Raw genomic sequence first — 16,151 nt, 5'->3', positions numbered from 1 at the left:
GTGATCTTTACTATTTAAACTTGTATTTTAGGAGTACCTGCTTCTCCCAGCTACCCACCACAACAAAGGAACCAGACCAAAGATGTCAGTGGTGCTGCCAGCAATGAATGGCAAGTAAAATGCTTTTTATGCTTGTTTTATTTCAGTCGGAAGAAGCTGAGTAGGAAATATTTCAGTTTAAAAGGCTACTCAGTCAGAAAAACTTGAAGTAATTGTCAGGAGTTTTGAAACTCACAAAAGATTACCAATTAAACCTAACTAACCGAATCCCACAGAACCACACATATACAATAGTACTTCCCACATTGTTAAACTCCTTACTTTATAACAGTAAACAAAGCTTATAAAATACCATGTCCTCACCAGCAAAAAACAGAGTGAAAGGTCAACTCTTCACTTCATACAACAGAAAAAAACGATCTTCCAAAGGAAGAATACCTTTTACATTCACACTGCCTGGCCAAAAGAAGAAATGTCACCGTTTGAGTTTAAATCAGCATGAGGAATCATTTTCACACACGAATCGGCCCCCAGAGGGTCTCAGCCTTAACCCCATTGAACATCGTTGAGATGTTTGCTGAAGGGGACTTTATGGAGTAGTTCAACTTACATAACATCCATACAAGATCTCGAGGACAAATGAATGCAAACCTGGATGAATACCAATGTTGAGATGTTGCATTAAGATGCGGAAATGCAAATGTGGCGCGTAATCACACTAAGGGTGTAATATTAAAGGGTGTGACTTTTTTTTTATTCAGACTTAATGTTTTAAGATTAGTTATGTGCAAAATAAGTCGATCCTTTCATTTTGATTGTATGCTGTTAAACAAGTCACCAGGAAATACTATTTGTAAGTTTTGCATTAATAGTTTTCTGAAGAAATCCAGATGTATGAAAACAAGCCCTAAAAAGTTGCAGTTCCCTGTTAGACACATTGGCAGTTCCGACGCCAGCCTGCACTTGGGCTTTCTGTGATTCTTAGATTGAATATTGATGCTGTAATGGGAAGCAGACGCATTTCAGTCCGATTCTGCTAAGCAGTGATGTACTCGCGGTCATACTATCTGCATTATGGACTCATGCAGTTACCGGATGTTTTTTAACCATTATACCCTCGGTTCTTGTATTTCTGTAGGTTTTAAAGTTCAGCTCTGTTAATCTTATTCCCATCTGATAGCTTCATCGCATTCAACATGTTCTGCTTTTTAAATATCTGCTAGCAAAATAAAAGAAATTTAAACCAGCTTTTGATTTCTAGAAGAGAAGGCGTGCCTAAATGCAAAAAAAAAACTGTTGGGGAGTGTTTAAAAGCATTGAAGGGGGGTTGTGTTCAAGTATGGAAGGAATATCGATATGGTAACTCCTGAGTTAATGAGATATTTGGTACCAGGAAAAATATGATGGTATACAAAGCATCTGTGGACTGTTCTGACCTTGTTTCTTGTATATTTTATTGCCATATAAATCTTGTTGAAAATAACTTAAGAATGTGTTGGAATTTTTAAATGTGAAAGCATTATCAACATGCTTGTAATTATTAAAATTTATTATACTTTATAAAATCCCTCTTCAATACATGTTCAGTAGATCTTCCTACTCTAACGTATGCAAGTGATTTACTGTGGCTAAACCATCCGTTCACCCATCTGCCATCTGCTTATCCGAGGCAGGGTTGTGAGGGAGTTCTGGATCTCGTCCCGGGCAGCATAGTGCAAAAGGCAGAGGTACATCCCTGGCAGTTCATCACAAAAGGCAGCACACAGTAGCCAGTGCACACAGCTATGAACACTGCTGCATAACATTTTACTTCGGGCACAAATAATTTAGCAGTACACTCTTACTTAATGTATTAATTAACCACAAACTAAGTGTCAGTTACATACTGATCCCATGTTCCTACATCATTAATCAATCATGACGGTTCATGTACTCCATATATTTACTATATTTGTTTATGATTTGTACTTGAGTTGTAACCAAGTTACTAAGTTACTTGTGCCCCCTAAAGTAAAGTGTTACTCATTATTGCCTACATCAGTATTGAGGGTAATCAGAAGCCTGGCTGCTGCATGTCTGGTCAGAAACACAGGGTTACGGACAAAGGAAATTGTACCTTTTAGTGAACTGGGCCACGCATCTCACCGCAGAGCAAGAAAAGGCCAGATTTTTGAGCAAAGAAAGTGGAAAAGCTGAATTCTCCCCAAACGAGCTTGATGAGCCGAATGGCCTCCTCTCGATTGTAAATTCCTCATGCTCTTAGGACAGTGTTGCTAGACAGCCACCTAATATGAGATTATTACTGCAGCTAGCGCCATAGTTTCAGTTGCCCAGCATCCGTCATATTCTCCACATCTAGGAATCATCTGTGTGTCCTGACTGACAGTCATCTGTTGCTGTGGCCATAAAACGTCATTATATTACAGTATATTCCTGACATCATAGAATCTCTTTTATTTCTTTTTGCTACCTATCTGCCCAACTGTAATGCAAAAGATATTCTAATAAAGACTGATTCGTTGTTTATTTTCAGTGTGCAAACACTTTTTAAAGTGCTGCTGTAGCCCGGTTGCATTTCAGCTTTTGACGAAACGTTATAGTGGTGGGTTTGTGAATTTTGGTGCAAAATTGTGTTTTAGGGGCCTGTTTAAAGCAGGTCTTTTATTTTTACACCACAAGGGTCTGCTTATGTCTTTGGTTAGCCAGGGAAAATTCACTGTTGAATATGGTTCCACTATACGGCAGGAAGAATAGGCCGTTTAGAGTAGTCTGCTAAATATTTTAAGTATTTACGGGCATGGTTTTTAAAACAAAAGGTCATGTTTGTATGGGCAGTGTGTAGTGTTAAATTAGTATCAGCTTGTGTCAGACCATTTCATCCTGGAAATTGATTTTGTTCAAGAAATAATAACACGATATTAGAATTCAAAACATCTGCACCACAGTACAATAGCACTAAAATGCTGTTTTCCAGATATATTGTGCCCAAATGTCCCCCACAATGTAATAAAAACCAGTTTTCTTTTTTTACATTATGGGGACCATTTTTCAGATCCCCACAAAGATCTGAGAATGCAACCAAACACTAAAAATACCGAAAGTATTTTGTTTGGTTACTTATGATTAAGGTTAGGGCTGGGTAGGGGTTAAGGTTGCCATGATGGGATTAGAGTTTTCCCCGTAGAAGCGAATGTACAGTCCCCACAAATATATCATTACTAACCCTTATGTGTGTGTGCGTGTCTGCATAATTTGCTTCAGTGATTATTCATTTATTAAATTTAGGCCAAATCTGATGTCTCTCATTTTCTATATAATACGTCTTTATCATTTTAGTCTAAACCTTGTGTGATGGGTGGTGACACACATGAAATAGCTTGTTGTGACGTTCTCATAGGATTCCCTGTGAAATGTGACGCTTTGAGTGGACACATTGAGCCCTAATACAGAGCTGATCAGTGAGGGCAGGTCTGGCCAGCTCAGTCCGCTCAGACCGACTCCTGGCCAAAGTAAGCATTTCCTCTTTACTCGTTTCATACAGACTCTGGCCTCAGGCTGAGCCCACTTTACCCCAACTTTGATTCCTCCTTGAGGAAACATATTTAAACAGGTTGTGTATATACAGTACACAGTAGGATTACAGTAGATTATATTGCTCAATTACATAGAAGGCATGTAACCTTTGCAGTTTTCTAAATTTCCCTAATTGCTTTTTTGGTGTGACTAATTAAGGTAAAAGACCTTAACCATGCCCAATTTTTGAACCTGCCACCACCTGAAATGCAGTCTGGCTTAAATGTGCATGCTTAACTTTGCTATTTAACCCATTTACACTGTTCTAATTACTCCTTTTTGATGGGCAGTTTGCCATAGAATGCCAGAATTGGCAGGTCTGCCACTGGCACCCTGTACGTTTCACAGATGAGAGCAGGTTCACCCTGAGCACATGTGACAGACGTGAAAGGGTCTGGAGAAGCCATGGAGAACGTTATGCTGCCTTGCAGCATTGTTCAGCATGACCGGTTTGGATGTGGGTCAGTGATGGTCTGGGGAGGCATATCCATGGAGGGACACACAGACCTCTACAGGCTAGACAACAGCACCTTGACTGCCATTAAGTATCGGGATGAAATCCTTGAACCCATCGTCAGACCCTGTGCTGGTGCAGTGGGTCCTGGGTTCTCATGTGGCCAGAGGCTTTATGCTAATAACAGCTCCATTTCTGACTCTAGCTCCACCCCTAATGTCATTCCTAATGCTAATGTTGTATCTAGCCCTTCCTTCTAATGCTAACGTGAAGTGTAATTCTCCGTAACTCTATCTTTAACCCTAATGTTCAGTCCCTTCAGCTCAATGATGGATTCACAACTGGAAGCCTCTTCTGTACTTCCCAGCTGAGGTCTGATTCTTGATGCAGGGTGCTTTGTTGTGCAGGAAGTTAGACATCCCTGTAAATGTGTCCATAGTCTGCAGTTCCTAGCGGCAGGGATGTCCCTTGAGCAGACTCTGGATTTATGTCCATATGGAAAGTTAACATCCCTCTGTAATGGCTTTTCAGTATAGCTGAAGGGCAGGACCACAGATCTTATTTTTCCAATGAAAAAACGGAAAAGTAGGAAAAATGATTTTCCTGCAATATCAGATGTCTAGCTGCTTGGTTTTCCAAATCGCAATTTCGTATTCTCTTCCAGATACATTGCAAGTTGGCTGTCTGGTTTTATGTTATTTTTCTTTATAATATTTAAGAATCACCCATCATGCATTTCCTATGGGGAGAGTGGTTTCAAGCAATATCTAAATGAGAAAAGTGTGAAGGGATCGATTAAGCCTTAAAATTAAAACTGAGATTCACGCTATTTGGCATCTCAAAGTCGACTGTAGTGGATGATGTTGTATGGGAGTTTAGGTGTGTATGTGCCTGGCGATGATCGAAATCCTACCTAGTATGTCTCTGCTCTGCACCACACGCTGCATAGGACAGGCTCCAGACCCACAGATATGCTGGTCAGGACTGGCAGCTGAAAGATGGTTGGCTGGATGGATTAATTAATACAAATAATGGAAAGAAACATGCAAATGCAGATGCATACCATGAGTTATTAAAGCGCTTAGAGGATGTACAGCCGGAGTCAGACATTATGATACCAGAGCACAGTTTGCTGTTCTATTTATTTTTTGTTCTATGTTATTTCTCAATTTATGGGCATGTGTCTGATTTTTATTTTTTTTTTGCAAGCTTCAGCCTGGTTCTTCCCTGTTTCTCATTACTGAAGGGCTTCTTCCTTGTTTTATGGGGCTTCAGTCCTGCTTCTAGGAGCCTGATACACACTGTCCTAGCAGTGCACCTCACACCTACACTTAATGTTTCCCATTCCTTCTGAAGGTCACTTGATGTCATTCATGAGAAACTGTCAGATAAGTTAACGGTCATCTCTGGCAGTATAAAGTTGCTTCCTCCCTTAACCTGGCTGGTTTCTGGTCGTTCCCAGTGTCTCCTGCTTCACCTTATTCTTGTGTGCTGCTGTCTTAGAAATTGTGAACCTGGAAGCAACCTGCTGCTCAGCGTAGCATTAAGCCAGCAGAACCACGATTAAACCATGATGTGGAAATGCAAATTTGCATTAAAATATAGAGTGGTCTCTTAATTTTTTCCCTGGCTGTATGTCATGGTGCGTAGTGAATGCTGGTCAGATCAGATATGTATGGAAGTATTCAGTTAAATTATTCATGAATGATTTAGTTTATCCCTATGACCCTGCACTGGATGGATGGATGGATGGATGGATGGATGACGATACCATTCAAAAAATTTATTTAACCAGCTGGAAAATTTTTCAAAATGTATGTCTGTAAGTACATGAAAATTAAGAAAAAAAACAAGCATTATCTCTAAGTGCTGGATTCTGCCGCAGTTTGTTTTGATAGTTTAGCTGATTCGTCTCATTGCCTCCTTCATTCATATACAAATACATTGGAACCAAATATTGGTTCGTTAGTCCATAAAACTTCCACTCATACTAATTGACAAGTGCACAGAATCTAAAGTATATATGATTATGACTTCAAGCAGGTGTACTTAAATGTTTGACTGGTACTGAAGTTCATACGTAAATCTGCTTCCTGAATGACCTGCAGGTGTATTATGGGTATGTGTTAATCAAATCACCTTGTATGTTTTTGTAATCTAGCAAAGTTATCAATTTATAGTGAATCCATAAGGACATGATGTGTGATGTCAGTGGCTCCATATTGACCATCTTCAGATCCTCTATGTGAAACATAATTGTTTAAGAAACTGGATACAACGACAGACTCATGGTCATTGACGTATTTGGTGAGCCAGTGTGCTGATGGTTTTCTGTGGGGTTGCAACATGGGAGCACTACGCAAATCCAGAAAAGGTTAAAGAAAAATTTAATGAAAACCAGGCTTTTTTTGCCTGGGAAACTGCATGTCTGGAGAATTTGCTGTGGTGAATTGGTTCACAGAAAATGCAGTTTTGTCAAATATTAATTGGCCTAAATTTAATATTAAGACCATGCACTATATTAACTTAAAGCAGAGGTGGCCAGTTTTATCCGCAAAGGGTCAGTGTGTTTGCAGGTTTTTGGGAATCCTGTAGGTCAGCTGTTCAAACTCAGGTGTGGGGACACTTCAGCCAATCAGTCCTCTAATTAGGAAACTAATTAGGGAGTTGCAGAGAAAACAAAATGGCCCTTTCTGTATAAAATTGGTCGCCCCTTACTTAAGGGCACAATGCAAAGAACCAGGCTACACAATTTACTGTGTACTGTGCACAACACCATACAATTCACAATACTGGATACACTATATACAAAGTACTGCATAATGCAGTAAGTATCGTACATATGGCACTGAAGGTGCTGTATGGCTAAGGAACAGTTATTGTGATTTTAAGATACCGTGTATTGTGTGTTTAAAATGTCGAGCTGGCGCCATTGACCCGGTCTCTTACTACATGGTTTTTTGTTTGTTTCTGAAATCTAATTTCTCCTTGTGCTTGCATCTGGTTTGTGTCTGAATGGAGCAATGCCAGTTTGTGACTCAGCTCCCCTCACCATTCACTTTGGCCCTGTTTTCCTGGTGTAACTCCTAACGGGGACTAAATCGCGATGGATCTGTCGATCATGGCAGAACTGTGGTATTCCTTTTCCAACGCAGCTGTTTCTTGCAAGGAAAACATTCTGATCCTTTTATGTTTTAATTTTTTTTCAGCGTAAACTACCTTTACTGTTTCAACATGCATTAAGATGCTGTGAAAGAGGGAGGTCTTTAAATTTAAATTGTGCTGGATTTTATAAAGAATATCTATGATGAAAATCAAGCTGAAATGGGTAGAAATAAGATTAGCTTGCAGCTGGTTTTAAAACTGTTGTTGTTTATATAAGGCTAGTTTAAGAGTGATGTCAGAAACCATGTAGAATCTGTCAAGATTTGAGAATGCGTCAGATAACTAGATAACTTACGAGAACAAGAAATTTATCTTCCATTTTCCCTTGGTGTTACAGATAGCATGATAAAGGACAATGGACATGAGGTGATGATGCAAATTGACTGTGAAGTGACAGACACCAGGATCCTTCACATGAAGACCTCCAGTGTCCCATTGTTCCTGCGTGTCAATCAGACTGGTTCCACCTACCGTTCTGATCCAGCTAATGGTCAGGTTGCCCCCGCTGTGGGGGTCCTTATGCCTTCTACTTCACCAACATTATAGAGATAAAAACAAATGTTCTTTGCTAAAAATAAAAATTTCAGTATATTATTTTTTACTTTGTGTCTTTGTGTCTTTTTGAGTCTGTAAACATTTTGTTAATATTTATCAGTCATTACTGTCATTTTTGTTTCTCGATCTCCTGATTTACTTTATTTTGACAGCCTTTTTGCAATTATATAAACCCAAAGAATGTTCCCTTAGTAAACTGGAAACGTTTTCATGTATCTGAATAGACTTCTTTTTTACAGACAATAAGTTCTTTGTAAATTATTTCCCAGAATCCTCATGAACACAGGTCGCTTTGTGCTTAATGCTAGTTCTTCTCAATGGGCTTTAAATGAATTCTTGATACTGTGACCATTTCAGGTTTGCCGGAGTATAATTTGCCCTTTAAGGCATTTACGAAATCCTAAAATGATTATAACTGTATCAAACAGGGCAACTATTTATAATGTGGTACAGACCCTCTTGTGAGGAAAGGCACAAGCCAATGCTACAGTTGCACTTAGTGTAAATACAGGTATAACGGCACTAAACCTGCATCTACACAGTGTACGCAGAGCCAGCATGCCGTTCTTTAAATGAATTCTGCCAGCTCACTTTGAAATTTCTTATGTCAGTGATATATTCCTCGGAATGCACTTCCTGTTTTTGTGCCACGTAAATTATTCCATAACTAATGCCTTTTGCACTGTGAAGTCTGTCCTGTCATGAATGTTGCATTGTGGGATCAGGATGAACATTATTTCGTTTTACCCACAAAGCATTTTATTGTATATGGCTGAGATGGCAATAAAGCTTTGCTTTTTTGAATAAACACTGAGACATTCTAGATCCACATAGACTAGTTTCTTTTAATGAATGAAATGATAAGGCCATAGTAATCGAGCAAAGATGAATTGAAAGTGAGGAGGAAACAGTTGGAATATAAAGATGGAGCATGAAGGCAACTCGTTTGCCTTTTCTCTTCGGAACAGGTTGCTATTTCGAGTAATTTTAGCCTTCAGTAAATGGGATCATTCGCACTCCATGACATCAAACGATGTTTATAAGGGAGCTGGACACCTGAATGTGTCTAACAGTGTGTGAATCATAGGGCTTGTGTTGACTTACAGGTTCATTTGTGTTTTTTCAACTTCCAGTGTCACACCCTATTGCACACATCAAGCAGTGGGCTTACACTGTAATTCCTACCAGAGGTAAACTGAGACAGTGGATTTGAGAAATTCCCTGCAGTGCACAGATGTTGAACTTGTAAATCCATGGTTCCACTGACTTCCAGTCTTATGAGACTTATGTAATCCTTAAATTCTATTCAGTGAACAATTTGCTTTATCCAAGCATTACCACAGAAAGCTTGAAATCTTTTATGCACAGATGTAGCAGTTTTATTTTACCTTATATATTCAAAGTTGGATTTATTTGTAGCTATGAATTTGCAACCTGCAATGTCCAATTTGAAACTGTTGTAGAGATCTGCTCAGGATCGCTTGCTCAGGATTAAGTAGGAGAAGTATTAATAAAACTTAGTGAAGGTCAAAATGACAACCATTCGCCTTACCTCACCATTTATTTCTTTCATTTCCTGCACGGCCCGGACCATCCTGCTGGAATTTACAGTCCCTTTCTTTTATCATTTTTTCCCAGCAATAAACAGAGAAAAAAGTCTAACACAACAACAGAAACATATGCAATAAATTGATTTTTTATTTCAGTAATTAAGTGCTTTTGTAAACGGTATTATTTTTAAAGTAATGAGATTTTCAATAGAAATATGGTAACACTTTACTTGATGGGGCATAAATGTAGTATCACTTATAAACTAAGTTACGTAGTTACATACTGATCTGATGTTAATTCATCATTAATGAATTATGATAGATGTTTTATCTCGAGTAGTTTGTATTTATTATCTGTTAATTTTGTAAACTGCTTTGTAAATTTTGTGAAACACTGAAGGAACAAGTAATGAATAACACAAGTGAAATAAATACTGATTTCACATTTGTTCATCATTAATGAATTACGATCATTTATCTCAAGTGGCGTCTATATTTGCTTGAAATTTGTACTTCAGTAGTAACTGAGTTATTACTAAGTATCTGTGCCCCATCGAGTACAGTGTCACCATGAATCTCTCTGTTGAATATGCTGTAGCTTAATCAGGTTCAATACTGCTTCTTGGCACACACATAGAAATAAGCTGTAGAAGAAAACTAAAATGTGTTTATTTGTTAATGTTTTGAAGTTTTCCTACCTTATGTCGCCCTCAGATAAACTATTTGGTATTTCTACATAATGTTAATACATCTATATTATTTCATATTATAGTACAATATATACAGTATATACTATATTTGCATCGCAGGCATAAAAATGCAAAACCTTGTCATGCTTCTACAGCTGATTAAATTTGCCAGTCACCCCTTCAGAAAGCAAGGGTTAGCAAGTACTTAAGAGTTCACTGAAAACCAGAAATAAATATATAGAACACTGTTAAAATCTGTAAAATGCCAATGCAGACTGATCTACAATCCACATAAACATATTTTTTCTCTTTTTTTGTACAGAAAAAAAAAACATCCCTGTTTTCAGCATGACCTCTTAGTAGGCAAACACGACATTGTATGTAACTTGATGCCCATTGTCCCATGCGTAAAGAGCTTGCTCTTTGGGATTGTAGTCAATCTGTGTGGTGTAGCTGTAGCTGTTTATGAAGGGAAGCCTGGGAATCATCTGAGTATTTGTGTGGGTGTCAAAAGCATACGAGATATTTGCATTCATCTGGTTGTATTTATCAACGGCATAAAGAACACCACACACAATGAAGCAGTTCCCATAGAAATCCTTCCTTAGACCAGTCCTCCAGGACATCTCCTTTTGTATACTCAGGTCAACTGGATTCAGTTTGCTCAGCATGATCACTTCCTGGTGGAAGCTGTCCTCATCAATCGCCGGGTAGACCACCCACAGTCCGCTCTCGTCCACTGCAAAATCGATGTCAGAGTGGCCCCTCCACTTCCAGGGTGCAGACGACTCAAAAACAGCATTGTGAAGTATAGTCCATGTGGCCACGTACCTTCGTCGCAGGTCAAACTTGATTATGTCTCGGGAAAAGGCCCGGTTATAGAAAAACGCTCCATTGAACACTGCGTGACCAGTGCCAATCCAGTGGTAGGGCAGTTTGTAAGAATTGGTGATGCGTCCTGCAAAGGAAGTAACGAAAGCATGTCTACAGATACACTGGTTTCAAAGGCGTAACATCAGATCGTTTTATATGCAGATATGCCACAGAAATTCATGTATATATGTAAATATAAAGCACCTTTTTTAAAGATCTCCATGTTCCGAAACTCCAGAAGGATGTTTCCATAGTAATAGTTTGTGACATAGATCTTGTCGTCTTCAGCCTTGGGATCCTTCATCCAGGCCCCTTCGTTGCGGCCGTATGTGTTGTGAGTAACCGGATCAGCAACAGTAGCCAAAGTGTCTTTGCATTCCTCTGCAAAGAGCAGGGCCAGTTTGCCATTTAGATTATTCCCTCAAATGGGTCCAGCACTGATTTCATGGGAGTTAAACAATGCAAGGGTAGTTTTTGTAGTTTCTACAATCCTTCAATCTCTCCTACATAGAACACATACAGTACATATAAAATAGATTATCTTTATTGACAGCGTGTTGCCACGCCCACCACAGGACAAACCACCTCAGGGATGAGAACCTGAGTGCAGCTATGTGGCCGGTGATACCTCAGCACCACACTAGTCCAAAGGGACCAAGCTTTCTTCCAGTGGCTGAAGTGTCAATCCTGTCACCAACTCCTAAATGTTCCTTGTAAACTGGAGGACCTCCTTGCAGGGCTGGATGTAGATTAACATCATACCCAGGATGAAGCAATTGCAGGTTAAGGGCCTTGCTCAAGGTCCCAGTGGAGTAGGATCACTCCAGGCATTCATGGGATTCAAACCAGCAACCTTCCAATTGCAAACACAGTTCCCTAGCCTCAGAGCCACCACTCCACCCCAGTGGATGCTCCTTACCTCTCTCCTTATTGAGGAAATGATGAACCATAATGAAAAGGTGTGTACATCTAAATCACTGTTGCGTTAAACCTTGCTGTATGAAGGTGAGGGTGCCTGACTTACCTGAAGTTTGCTTGAGTTTCTGCTTTGAGTCGCCCTCAGTCCAGCTGATGCTGTTCCTGTGTTTGTTTGGCACCGGCCCCGAGGTTCTTCTGGCCTGCGCAGACTCAGAAGCAGTGCTTGGCTTCTGCGTCATTCTCGCCAAAGTGGCCAACGCGCTGGCCTCCGTTGTACTCGCTGTCGTCGGCACGGTGGTTGCCGGCGTGCTGGTGGTGGGAGCTGCCTTGGTGGGGGTGGTTATACCAGCAATGGCTGAGGGAACCGTAGTGGGTCTGAGAGCCTCTGTGGTCGAGGATGGACCATCGGTGGCGTCTGCCCTAGGAGTAGCGTTTGTAGCAAGCACAGGTGGAGACCTGGTCTCCTTTGGGATTGCAGGGATCACGGTCGGGCTCACAGAAGAATGAGACGCCCAAGTCTTTCCAACATCCGCGGTAGTAGTTGAGATTGTAGCTGCACGTATGTTGGTTACTGGTCTTACCCAGGAACGGGCATGCGAGGTTGGTGGCTTGTGCTCGAGGAGATGATCTTCAATAAACAGGTCGACGGAGCCATCTCCGCTCTCAGCTTCAGAGTCCACTACTGCGTGGAGGAGAGACAGCCAGCATGGTGTTGGCAGTGCGGAGACACTGTGATGTTTTTTCTCAGATTCACCTTTGTTCTACACAACAGTGCCTCCTAGAATAAGGTACTAAGCTCTATCATTAGCTAATGTACTTAAAAGTTTTAAATATTTTCAGAATGAAATACCTGCCCTTTTCTGGTCTCTGTGAAGAAAATATGTGAAACTGTAGTGTGATGCCCTAATAATAATAATAATAATAATAATAATAATAATAATAATAATAATGCACTTTGGAAGAATGCTTGGATTCTTCAGGGCCAGGGATTCTTGCTGTAGAGAATATCATCTGATACTGAAATGGTTTTGCAGATTAAATTAATTTTGGTGAAGGTTGCTACCATACTTACAATTCTCCTTGGTATCACCCTCCTCTACAGCATTGGATTTATAGAAGGTTATTCCTCGAATGGCTGTCCCACTAGAAGCTGCTTTTTTCTGAAAGGATGACTGGGGTTCCTTCCTGTCCTTTGCGTGTCCCTTCGGTGATTCTGGCTGATTCTTCTTCAGCTGGTGAAGACTGAGCCCTTGGTTCCCAACAAACTTTTCTTCGTACTTTTTCTATCCATGAAGATAACAACAATACTAAACAAGTGACAGACATAAACTCTTGCCGTAGCCCTATAGTCTGTAACTTAGCCTAACCCTAACTTAGCCTAACCCTAACTTAGCCTATGCCTTACTCTACCCCTTTCTCTGCCTATGCCTTACTGTACCCCTTACTCTGCCTATGCCTTACTGTACCCCTTACTCTGCCTATGCCTTACTCTACCCCTTACTCTGCCTATGACTTACTCTACCCCTTACTCTGCCTATGCCTTACTCTGGGCCTATGGCCTACTCCTTAAGGCCAAAAGTAGTGGAATTATTGTAATATTTACCAACACTGGTTTTGTATCTTTGCATAATTCTTCTTTTGTTGGGCTACTTCATGTTAGTTTGCTTGGCAGTGAAACCGGCAGCTTATCACTAGAGTCCAATGTGAAAAGAGCTCTAACCCTAACCCTAACCCTAACCCTAGTTTTCGGACACCCTGGGCGTCTGCCTACCCCTGCCATATGGTTAGCCCGCCCCCCTCCTATACTCATTTTATACTGGTTAAAAAAGAATTCTGCAACATGACAAAATGACCCGTTCCATGAACCCAGTGGTCAGAAGCCGGCGCCCTACCCCGGTGTGTGCAAAGGCCGCCGCTGTGTCTCCCAGATTGCTAACACGCATTCTCTTCTCCACCTGCGGACGCGACGAGTCATCTTTAACACGCGCCTGCTCGTAAAAGCTGGTCTTCGGGGCTTCTGTGCCTTTCGCGTGGTTTTGAGAAACTGCCTGTTTAAGGAATTAGAAAAGTGACACGGCTTAGCTGGGACTTGTGAGTGGTTTCCCTCTAATCATGATGTTTGTGGGGGTTACTTGCACTGTGAACTCTGCAATGCCAGCAGGACTGTGGGAGAACTGCCAATGGTTAATAACTCCAGTAGGCGACATCCACAGTTACGACTGAAAAATATGAAAGATGTAGCGTGACCGCCTTGCGGACTACACTTCGCTGCAGTTTCCAGTAGAGTTTTATTTCTTTTTGTATTACAATAGGCTACAATTGCGTGTATTTCCCCCTACTGTGGAAATAGGTGTTATTCTTTCTTCCTCTTCATACCTACAGTCTCGGAAGTTAAAAGGGTAGAACGTTTAATTAGGGTCGTTAATGCTTTAACTACGTTAATTTCTAGTTAATCTCAAACAAAAAAAAAACTTTTCCTCAATAAATAAATAAAAGTTACAACTTACCTTTTCTACATTTTCCACACGTTTAAGGAGCTTTGCTGTGACAGAATGTAGTTTCAATAGATCCATTCCATAAAATGCACCCTCAAGTAACTCCAGAACTGTTGAAAACTTGAAAAGGAAACCACAAGTCGCATTCAGACATTCTTCGACACTTTGTCTTTTAAAGTATGTGAGGTTTCATACATCAGAAGAACAAAAATGAGTCTGTAACGTCATTTTCTATCATTATGCCATTATTTTACCTTGATGCCATTTTCCCCCGCATCTCGGAGCTTCTTCAGCCTAAAATCCCCCTCGCAGGGATTCAGCGCCGACGGGGGCGCGATACAGGCGCACTTGCAGTCCTTTCCTAATGTCACGGTTTCCACTGTATAAAAATGCTGCGCCTGGTCGCCGCCTTCCTCTGTGTGCCGGCAGGCGCTGCGGCTCAGGGGTCTGACAATACATTTACAGCTACAGTCAGAGCCTTCAGACAGCGCTTTCACTTTGTCATAGTCACCCAGCAGCTGGAACAAAAAGACAACGGGTAGATGATATGCCACTTAAAGAGACAGTTTTATTCGTGACGAGTCTTTTACATTTATTGAAATAAACCGACAATACATATTATGTTGATGAAATAGAGACTGAAATTAATATACAGGTTGCTTTTCGCTTTTTATAAACCACCGGGAGGACAGATATGGTACAGATCCTGCCATGTACTGAAATCATCATTATTATATTTAGAGTGTTTAATTGAGTGAATTTCATCCATTCAAACAATGCCTTTTGAAAGATCACGCTTCCCCCTCCCAGCATTTACACATCGGGCACTGCCTCTAATTATAAGTGCAAATACCTTCGATAAGATGTTTTCTTGATTGTCCGTTTCTTCTTCGAGTGTCATACTTTGCTCAACCAAGTTTGCTTTATTTCCAGGCTTTCCATCTTTCATCAAACATTCCGAGGTCTCGTTAGGTGAGGCTATACTGCCCGTAACAGGCGCGCACAAGAGGAGACACAGAAACTGCAATTCAAACATCGTAACCTCTCGAGGAGAACGATCGGAGAGCCTGCATTTAAACCCACGCCGCTTTTATAAAGTGTTTACTTTAAAGTGCCATTCCAGGAAAGTAGGCATTTTATAGCTTCATTTAGTACACTAACTTGTTTAAGTCATAGTTAAATTCACAGGGCTTCTTGGTTTTAAGAGAATAGAGTTGCTATGTCGGCATCGCAGTCTGTCATGCCTTTTGTCATGTACTTAGGCAGGGTGAGCAGAGCGATTTCCAAGTGTGGACCGTGCTCAGTACAGTAGGTGGGAAGAACCTGTTGGGATGAATCTGAAACAGGGAGGAGGAGTTATGCACACCAGAGTAAACCATGCATTCTGTTAAAAATAATAATTCACAAGTCCTATCTACTACAGTTTATGTTTCCCCCATCATTTTTACTGTTAAAACATATGCTATAATAAAGAACAAGTCGACATGTGGTTAGAATATCAATGTGTGCATTATATTTTCATTTAATTGTTACAACGCGCAGTAGATTGAAATTAAATAACATTTATAAAAATTATTAATATGTCAAAAGTTATTTGAATTCAGATTAACCCTCCATTGTTGTTCTGCTTGAATTTCAAGTATACGCTTCTGAGTAAAATAACTAGCCCATTTTTAAATCCTATTGCTTACGGGGTCACGATGGTTTGGGATCTAAATGGTGTTGGAATCCTCCTTCATGTTTTTGTGCACCTGAATTTACTCTCTTATTCCCAGTAGACCTACAGTCGAAAATTCATTACCGGAAACTACTTTGGTATGCTAAAACGTTTACTACAAGCAGACCAGAATTATACATTTTGAGTAGGTCAGTGATCATA

At 40.4% G+C, this 16,151-nt stretch overlaps 2 protein-coding genes across 3 annotated transcripts in view; one reads left to right on the top strand and one right to left on the bottom strand.

Annotated features, from left to right (window-relative positions):
- Window positions 1-8,576, top strand: part of atf6 (activating transcription factor 6) — a 35,503-nt gene extending 26,927 nt beyond the window's left edge. For both annotated transcript variants that reach the window (XM_048976592.1, XM_048976591.1), the window contains exons 15-16: window positions 32-110; window positions 7,530-8,576. In XM_048976592.1, coding sequence (XP_048832549.1) covers window positions 32-110; window positions 7,530-7,738 — 288 coding nt within the window. In that variant the 3' untranslated portion in view covers window positions 7,739-8,576. The remainder of the gene's footprint in view (window positions 1-31; window positions 111-7,529) is intronic.
- An 849-nt stretch (window positions 8,577-9,425) lies between these two features.
- Window positions 9,426-15,598, bottom strand: olfml2ba (olfactomedin-like 2Ba). Its single transcript, XM_048976589.1, has 8 exons — window positions 15,126-15,598; window positions 14,527-14,790; window positions 14,285-14,392; window positions 13,670-13,825; window positions 12,850-13,060; window positions 11,884-12,459; window positions 11,064-11,240; window positions 9,426-10,944 (listed from the first exon to the last, which is right to left on the bottom strand). The coding sequence occupies exons 1-8, from the start codon at window positions 15,306-15,308 to the stop codon at window positions 10,343-10,345; spliced, it is 2,277 nt and encodes a 758-aa protein (XP_048832546.1). The 5' UTR covers window positions 15,309-15,598; the 3' UTR covers window positions 9,426-10,342.
- Between the last annotated feature and the right edge of the window lie 553 nt (window positions 15,599-16,151).

The sequence above is a fragment of the Brienomyrus brachyistius genome, chromosome 15, assembly GCF_023856365.1.
Source record: "Brienomyrus brachyistius isolate T26 chromosome 15, BBRACH_0.4, whole genome shotgun sequence".
Taxonomy (NCBI): Eukaryota; Metazoa; Chordata; class Actinopteri; order Osteoglossiformes; family Mormyridae; genus Brienomyrus; species Brienomyrus brachyistius.
The sequence above is the reverse complement of the archived record's forward strand: the minus strand, read 5'-3'. Positions and strand labels throughout refer to the sequence as shown.